Source organism: Dendropsophus ebraccatus, chromosome 6 (assembly GCF_027789765.1).
Source record: "Dendropsophus ebraccatus isolate aDenEbr1 chromosome 6, aDenEbr1.pat, whole genome shotgun sequence".
NCBI classification, from domain to species: Eukaryota; Metazoa; Chordata; class Amphibia; order Anura; family Hylidae; genus Dendropsophus; species Dendropsophus ebraccatus.
The window spans coordinates 138,579,063-138,599,012 of record NC_091459.1 but is presented as its reverse complement, the minus strand read 5'-3'; the positions used below and the strand labels follow the sequence as shown (position 1 = coordinate 138,599,012).

Below are 19,950 nucleotides of genomic sequence, written 5' to 3'. Positions count from 1 at the left end.
TTTTAGTTATCACCTTTGCTTTATGGCAAGGTGCTCCATCATGCTGGAAAAGGCATTGTTGATGGCCAAACTGCTCTTGGACGGTTGGGAGAAGTTGCTCTTGGAGGACATTCTGGTCCCATTCTTTATTCATGGCCATGTTTTTAGGCAAGACTGTGAGAGAGCCATGACTGTACTGCATTATGGGGATCTGCAGCTCCATCCTGTATCCACAAACTGCTGCTGTTTTTTCAGATTTTCTGATTTTCTCTGAGTTTACTCCGGCACTTTCCAAACACCGCTACAAGCAAATCACTCCCACCAGCTGATACAAAGTTCTCCCAGGGGTTGGATAATTCTCTCAAGGACCCCCTGGCATCTACCGTTCTGTAAGCAGGCCTCAGTTCAGAGACGGTGCTGATTGGCCTCCATGACTGTGATGGTGTCCCTATCATGTGACCGATTTGCAGTGTTCTTTTATGAGTGAAAATATTTCCTCTTAACCACAGCCAGCCAAACTGTGAAGATCCTCATGAGCAGAATCTAGGCTAATCAGATGTCCCTTTAAATTCCCTTTAAATAGACCAATAACCTATAGCAACCATTTTTGTAGATATAGTCTACAATAAAACATGCAAAAAAAGACGCAGAGAGAACATACGGTCCCAAGCCTCATGAATGTTGATATGGTTGCAATCCAGTGTATTCTTGCACCAGGCATTGCATGGCACATGTAGGCCTAAGCCTAAAACAAAGGAGGATCTGTTATGCAAAACTAGTGCACAAACAAATCTTTTTAGTATTGTACAACTCAAAGCTTTACATAGTCAGCTGACACATTGACACCATGGCTAAGGTGCAAAGTACTTGTCTCTGACACATACAGGAAGTAATGAGGCTGCAAGCTCCTGGAATCATAAGAGAGAATAACGGTGCCATCCAATCAGGTGGGTTATGGGGGCAGCATTAGGTGGGTGGCATGTTCCATGGGATGTACAGAGGTACAGGAAGCATTGTTTCTAGGGGAGGCCATCCCAATACATACTGAGAGACAGCTGGTAAGGCAGTACATAGAGGCTATACAGCTTCATCTTTGTGCTGCCATGACCCGGCCTAGTGGGTAAACCCCATCTTTCAGCATAGCTTATGGTGGCATCTATAGGTCGCTGATCCCTTATCATTACCACAATGTGTGATTTATTGGCTCTTTTAGATAGTTACAGTATCTACCATGATATAGAGCTTCCTATGTTCTTTGTACTTGTCAACTTAATAATTAACCCTGGTGATAATATCAAATGTTGTGCAGGGAACGAGCACAGTTCTTCTCTTTTTCATAAGTGTCTACAAGAAGACTTAATCTACAAGATTGGGATAAAGGATACTTCTTCAATGTCGGCTGATGAGAAAATGGACAATGAGGACAATGATGCTGGAAAGATCCATCTGAAACGGGAGCTCGGCCTCACCAGTGCTGTGTCTATGATAGCTGGCACCATGATTGGTTCTGGGATCTTCATGTCTCCTCAATGGGTCCTGTATTACATGGGAAGCCCTGGGGCTAGTCTTTGTATATGGGCGGCTTGTGGCCTCCTGGCTATGCTAGGTTCTCTATGTTATGCTGAACTTGGGACTGTCATTAAGGAATCTGGAGGAGAATACATATATATTTTAAGAAATGTTGGCTCCTTACCGGCCTTCCTCTTGGCATACACCTCGGTCACTGTGGTGAGGCCAGCTAGCATAGCTGCCGTCTCCATAAGTTTTGCAGAATATGTTGTGACTGCTTTCTTCCCAGACTGTCCATCTCCAGAAGTCGTCATTAAGTTCACAGCGGCCGCCTGCGTCCTTGTTCTGGGAATTATCAATTGCCTCAATGTCAGACTTTCCATGTCCGTCATGAACTTGTTCACGGCAGCTAAGCTGATAGTCCTGGTGGTAATAATAGTAGGTGGCATAGTCCTTCTAGCCCAGGGGAACACCCAGGTTTTACAGAACGGCTTTGAAAACACCGCGGTTGGCTTTGGTCCTGTTGGGGTGGCGTTTTATCAAGGTCTCTGGTCCTACGATGGATGGAATAATCTAAACTATATTACAGAGGAACTGAAGAATCCTGAGGTTAGTAAGCAATTCTTAAAGAGTTGATCCAACTAGACCAGTCTTTTAAATTTAGATCAAGTGGCTGGTTAACACTAGAGTTAATCGAACCTCGGGAAATCATAGGTTCGATCGAACTCGAACGTTCATGAACCTTCCGCATTTAATTGCTTATGCCTTCCCGGTCCGTGGGGAAGGAGGAGACTGCCCGGGTACCACCTGGAATTCCGGGATTCAGCCCATTACCTAGGCTATTACCTAGGCTGAATCCCAGAATTCCAGGCGGTACCCGGGCAGTCTCCTCCTTCCCCACGGACCGGGAAGGCATGAGCAATTAAACGCGGAAGGTTCGTGAACGATCAACTCTAGTTAACACTAAGGGTCTTATTAGATGGGCCAATGACGGCCCGATCAATAATGTAAACGAGCACCAATCGCCACTTTTTTACTGAGCCTATTATAAAGCTCAATAATTGTTTCAGAAGGGCTGCACAGACATCATTACTGATGTCCGTGAAGATCTTGCCCTAAATTGTATACATGACCTCTTCACGCTCCCAGTGTTCTTCTGTCCTCTGCTTGCTTCCCTCTCTGTAGCTTCAGAGTAGGTCTCTGAACTGACAGGCCCCTCAGCTAATCACTGGCCACGGCACACAATTGTCAGTTGTTTTTAGGTCAGGACCAAAAGACACGATCAGCGGATGATTGCTGTCAACCGCTGATCATTGTCTCTTTTTTAGTGCCCGCTGTGCCCCATACTGTAATAGTGCCCCCTGTGTCCCATACTGTAATAGTGGCCCTTGTAGGTAGATTAACCTTGTATAAAGACGCCCAGTAGGTCGGTTCCCCTTGTACATAGGCCCCCGTTAGGTTGGTTCCCTTTGTATAAAGGCCCCCAGTATGTAGATTACCATTAAAGGTAGGTTTCCCTTGTAAATAGGCCCCAGTAGGTAGATTTTCTTTGTACATAGGCCCCCAGTAGGTAGGTTCCTCCTGTAGATAGGCTCCCAGTAGGTAGGTTCCCCTTGTACACAGGCCCTAAGTAGGTACATTACTCTTGTAGATAGGCCCCCAGTAGGTAGATTTCCCTTGTAGGTAGGTTCCCCTTGTATAAAAGGCCCCTAGTAGGTAGGTTCCCCTTGTAGGTAGGTTTCCTTTGTAGATAGGCTCCCAGTAGGTAGGTTTTCCCTGTAGATAGGCCCTCAGTAGGTAGGTTTCCCCATATGTAGTACATATGTAGTATCTCAACTGGTCACCTACTAAATTGTTCCTGGTGACACCACTTCTGTGGTGGTTGGTCAGTAGTGACATACAGCTCAGCCGGTGATGGTACTGTTGTGATGCCAGTGCTAACTCAGCACACAGGTGTGATGGTATACTGTACCTGTTTTTAGTGTGTGTGGCTGGCTGTACTGATCCCCGATGGTCAGTGACCTGCCGGGCTGTGATGGGTCCCTTGGGCTCTTATCACGGTGGTCCAGAGTGGAGAGATGAGCCAACCAGACTGTCGGTAACGCTCCCACTGAAAGGGGAAAATGATCCAAGGACAGTGTAGCCTGTGTGTAGGTGCTGGTGCAATTATCACTGAGTCTCAGTAGAATAAATAAACTGATCTTTACTGACAAGTCTCTTGCAATACAGGATAAGGTAATGAGTGACTTCTGAGTTCACTGGATCTGTGCTAAGAGATGATGATGTGCTGAGGTAGAATAGGAGAGTTCAGAGGAGTGGAGAGGAGTTTGTCAGGAGAGCCCCAACCCAATTTAGTAATGTGCTCTGCCAGAACTTGTGAGAAGAATAGAGAATACTTGTGCCCGTGTGTTGACCTGAGTGTCGCAAAACCACCTTCTGCCCTGCAGTGTCGGGTTACCCATCCTTCAAAGGTGACACAAGCCCCAATTCTGGTTACCTGAGTTGAGCTAAGTGTCAGAGCATGTCCCGGTGTCACCTGTGCTGCGAGATAGAGTACATAGGCCTTGGATACGGCTGCTTTGCTCTATCCGGGTTAGTTCTACCGGGTCTAGGATATCGCCCCACTCTTTTAAGAGAGGTCCACGGTGTGGGTTGGGGTGTTCTCTGACTTGTCCTACTTTAGCTGTTTAGCACTGCATCTTGTCTGTAAGTGTTGCTTTTGGAAAGAGAGTCTCTGTGTTCTCCATACATGTGTCCACTATCACAGCTGGTCTGTCCCGGACGGGGAACCTGGCAGAGCCAGGCCCTGGCTAAGTACAGCAGGGCTACCTGGTCTGTGTGCGTCCTACTCCTCAGAGAATCAGAGGGGAACTAACTAAGTGACGCTACACTTCCTCTCCCCATGTGATAACTTCCTATAGGGTGTGTGTAAAAGTCCCTGTGAGTGGTGGAGAAGAAAAGTGTGCCAAGAAAAGAGAATAGAGATAGGTAGGAAGAAAAGAGCATCTCTCATTGGTGCACAGAACCACACAGTAAGACAGTAATCCTATAGTGACAAGAGCTGTGCAATACATACATAGTGATACATAGTGACATCGAGTGGTGAAACTTACATACACCTTTATCACCACGCTACTCTAAAGTACAAGGCTTTTGCGTCATGTGCCTAAACTAGAAACACCCGTGGTGGGACACTACACATAGACCCCCAGTAGGTAGGTTTCCCTTGTACATAGGCTCCTAGTAGGTATATTCCCTTAGTACATAGGCCCCCGTTAGGTAGCTTTCCCCTGTAGATAGGCCCCCAGTAGGTAGCTTTCTGCTGTAGATAGGCTTCCAGCTACTGATAGCTTTTATTTTACTGTGTGTGCACATAGCCTTAAAGTTAAAGTTGCACTTATAACTTTATTATCATTAGTTATATATACGTTCTAGGTGAACCTTCCTCGTGCACTGATGATCGCAATCCCACTTGTCACATGTATTTATCTTCTGGCTAACGTCAGCTATTTTGCAGCGATGACGCCGCAGGAGTTACTTACATCAGATGCTGTCGCCATCAGTTGGGGGTCAGTACATCATTTTTTTGTAACTAGTCCTTTATGTGGGTAATTTGTAGGTGAACAACCCCTTTAAGCTGTTCTATGGTTGGTTGGTTGAATATTTATATGTTGTATCATACTGTACCTTCCAATTAACCATTTACTGTAGATTTAAGGTGCTGGGGACGTGGACGTGGATTATCACTTTGGGTGTTGCACTTTCTACTTTTGGCGCTGCGAACGGGAGTCTCTTCAGTGGAGGACGAGTGTGCTATGTGGCCGCAAGAGAAGGACACCTGGTAATTAACCAGTTCCTATAATTACTCATTTCTATGCTTGATTTATGTATGAAAAAAAAATTACTTTGGTCAATTAACATTAACAATTTACATGGCCTGTAGACCCCGGTGGTGCGGTCCATTTTTTTAAATCGCCGCCCAGTACCCACCATCTGCGCAGGTTTCATGATATGCTAATAGGGTCACTTGGTGCACTGCAGGCAGGCCCGTTACCCCCCCTCCACCTGCCCCCAGTCTTAAGGCCCTATTCCACTGAACTTTTTCGAACGATTATCGTTCATAAAATCGTTCAAACGTCCACACGTTAACGATATTCGTTCTGTGGAATAGCTGTAAACGAGCGAACGACAACAGCGAAATCGTCGTTGAGTCGTTCACTATTTTTTTTCAACATGTCGAAAAAAAATCGTTGGTCTTTCAACAGTAATTCGCTAATCTTGTTGAATAAAAAATCTTTCAGTCGTTCTTGAAATGTCTACCTACATTTCCCCACGTTTTAAACAACCATGTAACGATGTAACGGCCGCAAAAAAATTGTTACACTACAGATATCGATCACTTTCCCACACCTATTATGTGTTATCGTTCGCTTAAAAAAATCGTTAAGTGCTCGTTAACGAGCGGTCGTTGGAGCGAGTCTATGAACGATAATCGTTCTGGGAAATAGGGCTATTATCCCCTCAGTGAAGCCACCAGACTTGATTCTGAAGGTGCGTTTACACGTAACGATTATCGTGCGAATTTGCGCGATAACGATCGAATTTGAACGATAATCGTACGTGTTAACGCAGCGAACGAGTAAACGACGAACGAGAAATCGTTTGTTTTGATCTTTCAACATGTTATCAAATCGTCGTTCGTCGTTCGCAAAAAATTCGCCGATCGTTCCGTGCAAACAGTCGTTGCGTGAAAGTCCGGCCGCCCCGCTCATCTGCAGCCCCCTGCGCCAACTCGATCGCCACCCCCGCCGCCACTCTGATCGCCACCCCCGCTCCGATTGCCTTGATCGCAAAACGATTTTTCCGTACGATATATCGTACCATCTAAATGCTGATCGTTATAAAAAAAAATAGTTACTCCGACATCGTTAATCGGACAATCGGGCCAATTATCGTTTCGTGTAAACGCACCATGAAGGTGGTTAATCACCGAGAAGATATCAATGCAATGGAGCGCACCTGCAGTGCACAGAGCGGCCCTATCTGCATATCAAGAAACCAGAGCAAATGGCAGGAACATGGCGGCATTTTGAAAAATGGACGGCGCTACTGGGATCCATGTGCCGATACTTAATGTAGGGAAATGGAACATTCCTTTTAAAATTTCTTTTTTCATTTTTTAAATGTTATTTTACATTTAAAGTTTTTGTTTCACAGCCAGACGCCCTGTCCATGATCCATGTGAAGCGCTTAACCCCGTCTCCTGCCCTCCTCTTTACTTGTATCATCGCCGTAATAATGATAATTCCTGGAGATTTCAGTAGTATCGTTAACTATCTCAGGTACGTGCACGCTCCTATTATATATGTAGCTTAATGTTCACACAGAGTAAAATTATACCAAAAAACGGCTGTAATTATGGGGCAAAAATAGGGTCGTATTTTCAATATAATAATGCACTCCATTGAAGTCAATGGGAAATTGGCCAGAAGTGTACACACAGTATAGAATAACAGCCGTGGTTCATTATTATATGTTCACACTACGTAAAAGTACGGCCGTTGTTGCCATCGGCAACAACGGCCGTACTTTACATGTGTGGACTAGCCTGATGTTGTTCTATGGGATCCCGGCCGGAGGGTATACAAATAGTATACGCTCCGGACGGGATCCCTCGCGGCGCCGCAAAGAACTGACATGTCTAATCATGTTCCAGAACATCCCATTTTTAGGCTATGTTCACGCAGCGTAAAAGTACGGCCTTTGTTGCAATCGCCAACAACAGCTGTACTTTGTGCGACTAGACACGCTGCATGTTCTTTTTTGGGATCCCGGCCGGAGCGTATACACATAGTATACGCTCCGGACGGGATCCCAAGCGGCGCCGCAAAGAACTGATATGTCAGTTTTCTGCGGCCGCTATTCAGTGAATTGCGGTTTGTAGGAAACCCTGTCAGTTCACACAATAAAGTGAGCGGCTCCGGACGCTTGCTTCATTGTGTGCTATGAGGAGTTCTGATGCGGGCGCGTGCTGATGCGCCCGCATCAAAACACTGCGGCCCGAAAGTACTGCAATACTGGCCGGGATGATCTTTGCAGAGACCGGCTGCTCCGTGACCCGGCCGAATCACGGAACAGACGGTCTCATACGGCTGCGTTCCTGTATTTGGAGGTACCGATATGTCCTTGAATGAAACGGGCACAGGTTTATATCGTGTGTACGCCGGGGGGAGTATGTACGGTAAGCACTTGTAGGTTGCTTTTGCACCTTCAGTTTTTTTTTCCTGGGGCTTTTCCCCATCTTGATTGGTAGATTTCTTCATATATCCAAATTTGGAGACATCAATCAAGGAGGAGAAAAGCCACCGGGGACCCCCCTGATGACTGGAGGTTTAGGCAGAATGGAAGCAATTACAGGTTTCCTGTAAGAGTGTTCATTTATTTCCCTCTATGCCATCTGAGCTTCCTGCTGAAAGGTGAATGGGTCAGTGGACTCCGGACGTGTGTGGCATATATGTCTTTGAGTAATATGTTTTTGTATAGTAAACTTTGCCTGTGCAACATGTAAAATAATCTGTCTGCATTTGCCTACCTGCTGCAAGCACGCCTCCAGTCTCAATCATCAGACAGGAGGCGTGCTTGCAGCAGGGGGACAAATGCAGACAGATGACTTCTTGACTGCAAGTAACACCTTAGTGACTCCACATACTTCATTTACATCTTGCACAGGCAAACTTTACCGTCTAAAAACGTACTTCTCAAACACATAAATCACATATAAAATATAACACATATAAAACGGGTATTAAATGACCTACATCACACTGCCAACAGCTTCACTTTCAAATGGCCAATGATAGGCTCCCTTTGACTGTGTGTCATGTGACGGTCTGACTAAACATAGCTAAGTAGGTGCTCTTGCAGTCCCATGTAATGCCTCAGACAGTAGACCTGATCCCTCCACAGATATATCCTGTGCTTCTCTAATGACACAGACATGTTTCTTTATAACTCCTCTTATATGTTTGCTTTCAGCTTCACAATCTGGGTGTTTTATGGTCTTACAATCTTTGGCCTCATATGTATGAAGATAAAGAAGCCGGATATCCCCAGGCCGTACAAGGCGAGTAAACAATACCACCCTATCCAGACTTGCAGTGTGTTCTCTACTATAGTAATGCTATTTGGCTTCATTGGGGAGATTTATCAAACATGCTGTAAAGTGAAACTGGCTCAGTTGCCCCTAGCAACCAATCAGATTCCACCTTTCATTTTCTGAAGAGTCTGTGAGGAATGAAAGGTGGAATCTGATTGGTTGCTAGGGGCAACTGAGCCAGTTTCACTTTACACCATGTTTCATAAATCTCCCCCATTGTCTACACAGATTTTAGCCATTGGCTCATTATATCCATTATCCTCTTTTTTATCTTCTAGGTTCCAATCATCATCCCTGTGATAGTTCTCATTGCCTCCGTATACCTGGTGTTGGCCCCGGTTATTGACACCCCCCGGATGGAGTACCTCTATGTTGCTCTCTTCTTCCTCAGTGGAGTCATAGTCTATATTCCGGTCATCCACTATAAATGGTCTCCGGGCTGGTTCCATTCTATCACGCTCCATCTTCAGCTCCTGCTTCAAGTTGCCCCGGCTGATAAAAATGACTGACTTTTATAAATTTTGGGACATTATATATTTTATTCCTCCAGTTAACCCTGGGTATATACCTCTATGTCGTTTTTACGTTTTATTTGTTCTTTACGGTCGAAAACGGCCGACATTTGTTTTTCCGACATCGTATATTTGTATATCAACCGCCACTTAAAATGGATATGTTTAACGGACTGCAAAACCGCAACATGAACCCAGCACATATAAGTACACAATTCTTTCATACACTGTTAGTATACCCAACCGTGGCATGTTTCGGTGGCATTGAGTATGAGTATACTCTCGGTGGTGTGGAATGAAGAAGAGTTGAATGTGATCCTTCTAAAATGGTGGACGGCCATCTGTGCTTCTGCCTGTTCCTCTGTTCCCCTGTGTGAAATAAAGAAAGTCGAGAATTTTTTACTACATTCAAGGGGCTGGATTTTGTTTTCTTTTATGATGTTGATCCTATTCCGTATTTTTCCGCACAATGTTTGGAGAGCAAAAGCCGGTGAGCTGATCCACAAGGGTTTGATGTGTTCAATTGGTCTCACTGGTTCAAGTAAATTTTTTTCATGTACTTTGCAAATAGTGTTCGTAATAGGGAATAATGATTACTGTCCGTGTACGCGGGTCTAGGGAGAATCTGGCACAGGCACCCTTCCGACATGGCCTCTTGAGTCGCTGTGCGCATGCCCGCCTGCGTTCCACCGGCAGGCCTGTGTTCCAGTGACGTAGGCCGGGAGGAAGCTGCGTGATTCCTGGCCCCTCCTATGACCCGCGTCCTTCCCCGGAAGGAATCCTCATCTGTGATATAAATAGTGCGTGAGACAGGAGTTAGATACGCCCCTTGATAAAGCGACCTGTACACGAAACGTGCGTCGGGGTTTCTGATACAAGACACCACGATGGGTAAGCTTCCTATTTTAAACTACTTAAGGTATTTGTAGGATTGGGCTGATACTATGTACAGCTATCCGAGGCTGTGTGGGTACACTGCATGGTCATATGGGTGCTAATTTGGATGTTTACATGATATAGTGGGATATAATAACACTGTGTATGATCAGGTGTCTTGGTTACCATTTATTACTGGATTGCCTTTTGCACTTAAAAGATTTTTTATATGATTTTTAATCATGTCAATAAAAATTGCTATATTTAAAATTTAGCTTTGTGTTGTGTAATCGATAACTATTTCCAGCAGAAGCAGCAGCTGGTATTCTATCATAGGTAATGGAGGGGCCAGCGCAGTCACCAGATCACCACCCCATTGAGCTGTTGTGGGAGCAGCTGGACCGTATGGTACGCCAGAAGTGCCCATCCAACCAATCCAACTTGTGGGAGCTGCTTCTAGAAGCGTGGGGGGCAATTTCTCCAGCTTACCCCAACAGATTAATAGCTAGAATGCCAAAGGTGTGCAATGCTGGAATCGCTGCACAAGGAGGATTCTGGGACGGAAGCAAAGTGTGATGTAAGAACAATGTTATTTCACATACAAATCATTATTTCTAACCTTGTCAATGTCTTGACTCTATTTTCTATTCATTTCACAACGTATGATGGTGAATAAGTGTGACTTTTCATGGAAAACACTAAATTGTTTGGGTGACATTAAACTTTTGAACGGTAGTGTATATGTATGTATATATATATATACACTCACCGGCCACTTTATTAGGTACACCTGTCCAACTGCACGTTACCACTTAATTACTAATCAGCCAATCACATGGTGGCAACTCAGTGCATTTAGGCATGTAGACATGGTCAAGACAATCTCCTGCAGTTCAAACCGAGCATCAGTATGGGGAAGAAAGGGGATTTGAGGCCTTTGAACGTGGCATGGTTGTTGGTGCCAGAAGGGCTGGTCTGAGTATTTCAGAAACTGCTGATCTACTGGGATTTTCATGCACAACCATCTCTAGGGTTTACAGAGAATGGTCCGAAAAAGAAAAAACATCCAGTGAGCGGCAGTTCTGTGGGCGGAAATGCCTTGTTGATGCCAGAGGTCAGAGGAGAATGGGCAGACTGGTTCGAGCTGATAGAAAGGCAACAGTGACTCAAATAGCCAACCGTTACAACCAAGGTAGGCAGAAGAGCATCTCTGAACGCACAGTACGTCCAACTTTGAGGCAGATGGGCTACAGCAGCAGAAGACCACACCGGGGGCCACTCCGCTCAGCTAAGAACAGGAAACTGAGGCTACAATTTGCACAAGCTCATCGAAATTGGACAGTAGAAGATTGGAAAAACGTTGCCTGGTCTGATGAGTCTCGATTTCTGCTGCGACATTCGGATGGTAGGGTCAGAATTTGGCGTCAACAACATGAAAGCATGGATCCATCCTGCCTTGTATCAATGGTTCAGGCTGGTGGTGGTGGTGTCATGGTGTGGGGAATATTTTCTTGGCACTCTTTGGGCCCCTTGGTACCAATTGAGCATCGTTGCAACGCCACAGCCTACCTGAGTATTGTTGCTGACCATGTCCATCCCTTTATGACCACAATGTACCCAACATCTGATGGGTACTTTCAGCAGGATAATGCGCCATGTCATAAAGCTAGAATCATCTCAGACTGGTTTCTTGAACATGACAAAGAGTTCACTGTACTCAAATGGCCTCCACAGTCACCAGATCTCAATCCAATAGAGCATCTTTGGGATGTGGTGGAACGGGAGATTCGCATTATGGATGTGCAGCCGACAAATCTGCGGCAACTGTGTGATGCCATCATGTCAATATGGACCAAAATCTCTGAGGAAGCTTCCAGCACCTTGTTGTATCTATGCCACCAAGAATTGAGGCAGTTCTGAAGGCAAAAGGGGGTCCAACCGTTACTAGCATGGTGTACCTAATAAAGTGGCCGGTGAGTGTGTGTATATATATATATAGTAAAGAGAGTGAGAAAGAAATATCCTGGACCTTTTTATCTCATGTAAACGTGCAGCTTTTTTGCTTATCTGTCACAAAGTCCCTCTTTGAGGTTTAGATTAGTTCTAACATAGACGTAACAATATACAATCCATGTGATTATAATATTTTTCTTTTCGGATGGGGATCGTCATATTTACTTTAGCTTTTTGCATGTGGGAGTAAATATTCCTCCTCTTCCCATATATGCCAAATACTTCACCATAACCGTATATATATGCTAAGTGTTTTCAAATTTTTAACAGTATGAGCCCTCGAGATCAAGTGGAAGGAGACCCCTGATCCATCATCCTTTCTGTAAGGTCGAGTTTCCCATGTTGCTCTCGGCTTTTAGTGTATGTCCTATTGTTCTAGAAATCTATATTACCCTTTGATAATCCACCCTAGTGCAGATACAGTGTGTTTCTATGGGGATTTCTTTTATTCTCAGGAAGAGAGACCTCCATGTTCCATATGCAGATCCGGAGCGCACAAGGCCTCCTCTCATTGACCGCACACATGAATAGTCTTTCCCTGTATGGGACCCTTCAGATAATACAAAGGCGTTATGTATGTGACATTGCCCTGACTTGCTGCTCTCCTCCTACTATACCCCCATGATGCCCTGTGTGGGCCTTCAGACACCAGCGTAGCTCTTAATACCAGTTCTCAGGCAAGGAACAATGGGACTCTGTGCCACGTAGTATATCATGAAGCCACCACTATATCTCTGCACCCCAACTACTCATCTATTGGTCATAAAAGAAGTTTTTACACTGTAAGGATATTTCTAGTGACATTAATATAACGATAAGCATCTTATTCTATATATGAAAACCTTCTTTCCTCCTAGACACCATAATGGCCCAAAGTTCTGGAAGACAATTCCCTATGAGGGTAGGGTCTCGGCGGAGATGCAGTTTCAATCCAGATGAAAACTACATAAAAGTGCTGTTCTGCATGGTTTTATATTGGTTGTTATTGGCCACTTGGTTGGCCATATGATTTAGCAGGTAAACATGCTTTCAGAATGCCTAATATAAGGTCTTTGTTTCACCTTTGGTTTTAGCCGAGATCCAAGATGAGATTGGGCATGGAGGATACAGGGCATGGAGGGTACAGGGCATGGAGGAAACAGGACATGGAGGATACAGGGCATGGGGGATACAGGGCATGGAGGATACAGGACATGTAGGACACAGGGCATGGAGGATACAGGACATGGAGGGTAAAGGGCATGGAGGGTACAGGGCATGGGGTATACAGGGCATGGAGGATACAGGACATGGAGGATACAGGGCATGGGGTATACAGGGCATGGAGGATGCAGGACATGGAGGATACAGGGCATGGGGTATACAGGGCATGAAGGATACAGGACATGGAGGATACAGGGCATCGAGGATACAGGGCATGGAGGGTGCATGGAGGATACAGGACATGGAGGATACAGGGCATCGAGGATACAGGACATGGAGGGTACAGGGCATATAGGGTACAGGGCATGGAGGGTGCATGGAGGATACAGGACATGTAGGATACAGGGCATGGAGGGTACAGGACATGAAGAATACAGAACATGGAGGAAACAGGGCATGGGGGATACAGGGCATGGAGGGTACAGGGCAGGGAGGATACAGGACATGGAAGATACAGGACATGGAGGATACAGGACATGGAGGGTACATGGCATGGAGGATACAGGGCATGGAGGATACAGGACACGGAGGATAAAGGGCATGGAGGATACGGGGCATGGAGGAAACGGGGAATGGAGGATACAGGACATGGAGGATAAAGGGGATAGGGAATACAGGACATGGAGGATACAAGGCATGGAGGACACAGGGCATGGAAGATACAGGACATGGAGGATAAAGGGAATGGAGGATACAAGGCATGGAGGACACAAGACATGAAGGATACAGGGCATGGAGGATACAGGACATGGAGGACACAGGTCATAGAGGATACAGGGCATAGAGGATACAGGGCATAAAGGATACAGGGCATGGAGGATACAGGGCATAAAGGATACAGGGCATGAAGGATACAGGGCATGCAGGATACAGGACACAGGACACAGAGGATAAAGGGCATGGAGGATACAATTACCATATGGCATCCTGCAGCACATGTGCCCATCCTGCTCATAGTTTACCAAAGTCGCCTTGCCACAAATGCTTGATTGGTGATAAATCTGGTGACCAGTCAGGACAAAGAAGTGGTGTAAACTGGTGGAGACATTCCTGAGAGATACCACTTGGAAGCCCGGGTAGACAACACTTATGGTGGCAGGATGTGCTGTACATATCACTGGGCTGTTAGTGTCCATCGTATCACTACTAGGGATGACCGACTGCCATATACGATGGCTCCAAAGACCATCTTACCAGCAGGGGGCAGGGTCTCCCTCCACATTGAAGCGTTCATCATGAGGACTTTATACTCCAACCAGTCATCAGATCCCAAACAGAACCTGGAGTCATTGTTAATGATGATGGTTCCAGTCTATAGAGATCTCCATTTTTCTTTTGAAGATACCACTATAAATGAAGGAGAAGGTGGCTTTCCATCATTAAAAGGACAAGTATTGGGGCAAAAAGACACAAAATTTCAGGGGGTTTAATGAATGAGCCCCCTGTGTCTGGATGGTGGAGAAGAAAACCATGGGAGCTGCTCAGGCTCTTCAGTAGATCAAACCACCCTCTATACTTATAGTCTGTCAAGGCCATATAGAACCTGTCCTCTGTGTATGGCCTCATGTAACCACTACGCCCAACACCTTCTAACAGCAGGTCAGAAAAGCTTAGATGGTGGGCAATTTATTTATATGACCATCCTGCTTCTCTCATAGAGTCAATGATCTCTCACCAATATGTACACTACCCAAAAGTAGCCTCAGAGCCAAAGGGGAAGCACTTTTACCCTTCTTATGTATGATTCTCTGGCTCACTGAACAATATGTATTGCTGCCATGCTTTATACTTGTTCCCGCTGGTGTTAGGTCTACATCACTAAGGTCATGAAGTTGCGTACCTTGCATCGGCTGATATGTTATACTCCTCAGAATCTGCTGACAAGTGTATTCGCATGCAATAATAAGACATGAGGATCCAGATAGGAATTCTAGTCATAGCTTAATGGGGCTGTGTCCTCATCTTAAATTAGGTTACAAAGTGTGAGAACATGGAATGATTACACCCTGTAATGTGATAGACAGTAGTAATATGGAACGTTACTGCTGATCGCGGCTACAAAGTGCAGGTCCTAGGAGGGAGAAGTCATCCAGTTCACAGGAAATACAGTCCGAGGTCTATATGGAAATCAGAAGGCTAAATAGTCAGGATGCGTACACCCCCTACCAAGAGCTTAACCATTCCTGCATTTCTAGGTCCAAAGAGCTGATTAAAAGGGGATATCCAGCAATAGAGAAAACATGTCTGCTTTCTTCCAGGATAATCCTGCAATACCAACTACATACTGAGGACAGGAGTGGCGCTGTTTCCTAAAGGGCAACTCTGTCTTTATGTCTCTTTCTTGATATAATTGTGATACCTGCAACTGCCACTAGATGGAGCTAACTGCATATGGATTTTACAGCTAGTTTGGAATCCCTTCCCACCCTGATCTACCTTTCTGATAGGTACACTGCCGGCCACTAGTGTGCAACGTCCCAAAAATGATTAGACAGCTCAGTCCTGCTGTAGACAAGCTGTTCATTTAGTAACATTTGTCTATTTATCTATCTCCTATCTATCTATCTATCTATCTATCTATCTATCTATCTATCTATCTATCTATCTATCTATCTATCTCCTATCTATCTATCATCTATCTATCTATCTATCTCCTATCTATCTATCTATCTATCTATCTATCTATCTATCTATCTATCTATCTAATCTATCTCCTATTATCTATCTATTATCTATCATCTATCTCCTATCTATCTATTATCTATCATCTATCTCCTATCTATCTATCTATCTCCTATCTATCTATCTATCTATCTATCTATCTATCTCTCTATCTCTCTATCTCCCATGTATCTGTCCGCCATGCTTTTACCATCACATGTAAGGGCAGCGGTAACAGCACAAGGTCCTGCAGAACGGCCATGTTTAGTTGGGGCAGCATCACCATGGTGCCCGGACCATAAGCCGCTTGGTCACATGTGTGTTTATTGCCCTCTGCGGTAAAGTGATCACCAGTCATGAAAGGGTTATTATGTCAGTTCACGGTGTAGTCACCATGGCAACCGTTAGCTGTGAGGACAATTGCTTATGTCATAAAGAAGGTTCCATAAAAGAAAGGCCCAGGGGAGGGGCAACTCACCAGCCATGGCTCCCTCGAGGTTTCCTCCACAGGGGTTTTTTCCTCACCTGAGGGCTGGAGACGGGGGTCCTGCCGTTTTCAGTGTCATGTGATTACAAATAAAACTGTGACCATTTGACACCTGATTACAACGTGTCAGGTCTTTATTTTGTTTTCTTTGGTAAAGTAGGACACCTGCCGTCAACGAAACACCTAATTCCTTCCATCTACGGCTGGGGATCGGCCGATATCTCTCTATATGAGCTTCAGGGGAAACTCTTGCACTCCAATACCCATGTGGACACTGCCCCCTGGAGGAGGCAGTTTACAACACGTCACACCTTTATCTGTATGTGTATGCTATAATGTATATGTATGCTATATAGTGTTGGTGAAACTGTTAGCTTACACTTACTCCAGTGCAGGTCTTCAGAAAGTATAACCCAGCTTTCTCAGGTGCCGGATGGTAAATCTGTATATGGGGGGAACCAGATGGCAATCTCAATCAGCCCTGTCATCATGTACCCACATCATCCATGGGTTAGGTTATGCAGTTGTCATATATAGAGATATAGGCAACCCTAATCTGCATATGTCTCATAGCGCCCCCATGTGACATCTATATGAAAGTCTCACTCTACTTTAAAAACTTATTTGCAAAGTAATTTGTCACAGTAAATGGTTTATTTACACAGTTGCCCCCCTGATGAGACTGCGGTTACGGCCACCGAGTTCCCATACAATTATCTAATACATCATCATAATGACTGCACAGCAGAGCTTCATATGGACGTTATATGGCTGCATGATATAGAGCAACATGACCCATTGCAGTTCTACTAGACTAAACTTGGACCCCCATAGGACCCAATAGGGATCTAAGATTGCTTGAACTTTTAAATAGTTTAAAAAGTCTTTTATAAAACTGTATAATGTTCTGGCACCAGATGATTTGAATCTAAGGGCCTTATTACACAGGGCAATTATCGTGCGAAAAGTCATTATATCGTTCGAATTTAAACGATAATCGTTCTGTGTAATTGCAGGCAACAATCGAAAAATCGTTCGTGTGTTGTTGATCGTTGATTTAGAGCTGAACCTAAAATTATCGTTAATCGTTCGCTGTAATTCCACATTCGTTCGCTCAAGTTCCGCATTTTTTCACTAATCGTTCAGTGTAATTGCACATTGTTGATTGTTTTGCTGAGATCAGAAGGAGCAAACGATCATAGTAACGATCATACCTAACGATTATCGTTCAGTGTAATATGGTGAACGATTTCAGGTTAACGATAAACAATCTCGTTTGTGATCGTCAGTTGTTAATCATTAAAAATCGCTCCGTGTAATAGGACCCTTAGTTTCTTTGGAATATCCCTTTAACTGCTTTAAAGGGGTACTGTGACGAAAATCTTTTTCTTTCCAATGAACTGGTTTCAGAAAGTTATATAGATTTGTAATTTACTTCTATTTAAAAATCTCCAGTCTTCCAGTACTTATCAGCTGCTGTATGTCCTGCAGGAAGTGGTGTATTTTTTTCCAGTCTGACACAGCGCTCTCTGCTGCCACCTCTGTCCATGTCAGGAACTGTCCAGAGCAGGAGAGATTTTCTATGGGGATTTGCTGCAGCTCCGAACAGTTCCTGACCAGGGCCATATTTACCACTAGGCACCTGTGGTCCCGGTGCCTAGGGCAGCACCAGGGAGCAGGGGGAAGGAAACAACTTTTCTTTTTTTTTTTTTTTCCCACCTCCTGTTCAGACTTTTCAAGGGGGGGTGGGGATATGATGGCATTGTTCAGGTCAGGTATGGCGGTGTAATACAGTATGGCATATGGGGCGTCTTCAGGTTTAATGCCTAGGGCAGCAGCAGCTGTTAATACAGCCCTGTTCCTCACATGGACAGAGGTGGCAGTAGAGAACGCTGTGTCAGACTGGAAAGAAAACACTTCCTGCAGGACATACAGCAGCTGATGGGAAGTATGGGAAGACTGGAGATTGTTAAATAAAAGTAAATTACAAATCTGTATAACTTTCTGAAACCAGTTGTTTTGAAAGTAAAAGATTTTCGACGGAGTGCCCCTTTAAGGGTTCAGGATCCTCTTCTGTTGACTATAGTGGAGATCAGTTACAATGAGCATCTCTCGCTCTGGAGGACCAGTCCTGTCCTGCGTTCCATAGACCACTCATTGATGTCAATAGGCACTGTGTAATACCTCACTTCTCCTGCGGGAGTGCTAAAAGAACATGCTGCTTCCAGGGCTTCCAGACAGCTGACCTGTCCATAGTGAAGATCTGGACTATACCCAGCGTCCATCTCAACCACCAGTCCAGGCAGTCTCCTCATCATTTGTATGTCTGACAGATTTATAGCAGCTCCTGGGTTGTGCAGACATTAGCCCCAGGCTTCTTGTTCCCTGCTTCAGTCTCCTGACCTTCTGGTTGTCACTGCATCCATAGCTGAAGATTTATAAAGCAGGACCCCTCTCCTACAGGTTTATTGCAGCCTCCTGGGCCCTCTCGATTTGGCTATGATGAAGCTGCAGCTATCCTTTACAGAGAATTAACCCTTTCATGTCATTTTTTCCAAACAATTTCCTATATTTTGTGGTTATTGGAGCCATAATACAGCCATGTGAATAAAGCTGTGGGACTTCTTATATATTTATATACCGCTACTGGAACGTGCATCGGAGGAAGCAGACAGTCTTTGCAGCAGAGTCCATTCATCAGGGTAAGAGGTTTATTTAAACAGCTGCCCCCTTGGCGGAGATATCGGAGTTCCCATATACTTAAATAAAATGAGATAATACATCACCAAAATGATCGCTCATTAGCCTCGCCCGGGGGCGCTTATATCCTGGTACAAATGAACGGGTTATCCCAATGGGCTGAACACTGAGGGAACGGATGTCATTTGTCCTTGAGGTGACAATCCTGTATCTGGCTTCCAGTTGTCTCGCCCCACCATTGTGGATTGTAATCCATGTGTATGATGTCTTATGTGCTTAAGCCATAAAAATAATAATAAAAATTGGTTGTATAGCTTTTACACATAGACAGGCCTAATGGTGCACATACACAGAAAAATTTATCTGACAGATTTTTGAAGCCAAAGCCAGGAATGGATTTGAAAAGAGAGAGAAATCTCAGGATTTCCTTTATGACCCGTTTCCTGTTAATAGTCTGTTCCTGGCTTTGGCTTCAAAAATCTGTCAGATAAATCTTTCTGTGTAAACGCACCATTATTCTCAACAATTAGGCTATGTTCACATGGTGTAAGCGACCGGCCATTTCGTGACCCGGCCGGGTCACGGAGCAGCCGGTCTCTGAAAAGATCATCCCGGTCGGTACTGCAGTACCGGACAGATGATCTTTCGGCCTGCAGAGCTCTGATGCGGGCACATCCGTGCGCGCCCGCATCAGAACTCCCCACTGCACACTATGAAGCTTGCGGCCTGAGCCACTGGTGTGCACTGACATGGTTTTCAGTGAATAGCGGCCGCAGAAAACAGACATGTCAGTTGTTTGCGGCGCCGCTAGGGGTCCCGGCTGGAGCGTATACATATGTGAATCTGATTGATTG

General features: G+C 44.9%; 1 protein-coding gene and 1 long non-coding RNA gene across 3 annotated transcripts in view; one reads left to right on the top strand and one right to left on the bottom strand.

Moving 5' to 3' along the window:
* The first annotated feature begins 844 nt into the window (after positions 1-844).
* Positions 845-10,239, top strand: LOC138794487 (b(0,+)-type amino acid transporter 1-like). Of its 2 annotated transcripts, XM_069973128.1 has the most exons (7): positions 845-926; positions 1,289-2,097; positions 4,924-5,057; positions 5,200-5,329; positions 6,706-6,830; positions 8,524-8,611; positions 8,923-10,239. In XM_069973128.1, exons 1-7 carry the CDS (start codon positions 872-874, stop codon positions 9,151-9,153), a joined length of 1,572 nt encoding a protein of 523 aa, XP_069829229.1. In that variant the 5' UTR covers positions 845-871; the 3' UTR covers positions 9,154-10,239. The 2 variants fall into 2 exon arrangements, with proteins under 2 accessions (XP_069829229.1, XP_069829228.1); XM_069973127.1 differs by having other exon boundaries at positions 879-2,097.
* LOC138794488 (uncharacterized) overlaps positions 9,200-19,950 on the bottom strand; it is a 46,244-nt gene continuing 35,493 nt past the window's right edge. Inside the window, exon 4 of the long non-coding RNA XR_011363457.1 lies at positions 9,200-9,525. This is a non-coding gene — a long non-coding RNA (uncharacterized lncRNA). The remainder of the gene's footprint in view (positions 9,526-19,950) is intronic.

Bases quoted from the DNA above. Each gene is read 5' to 3' on its own strand.
- LOC138794487 (XM_069973127.1), top strand. From the start codon at position 1,168: ATGTGTGATTTATTGGCTCTTTTAGATAGTTACAGTATCTACCATGAT. The intron at 5,058-5,199 runs GTCAGTACATCA...CATTTACTGTAG, and splicing joins GCTGTCGCCATCAGTTGGGG to ATTTAAGGTGCTGGGGACGT. The intron at 8,612-8,922 runs GCGAGTAAACAA...TTTATCTTCTAG, and splicing joins ATATCCCCAGGCCGTACAAG to GTTCCAATCATCATCCCTGT.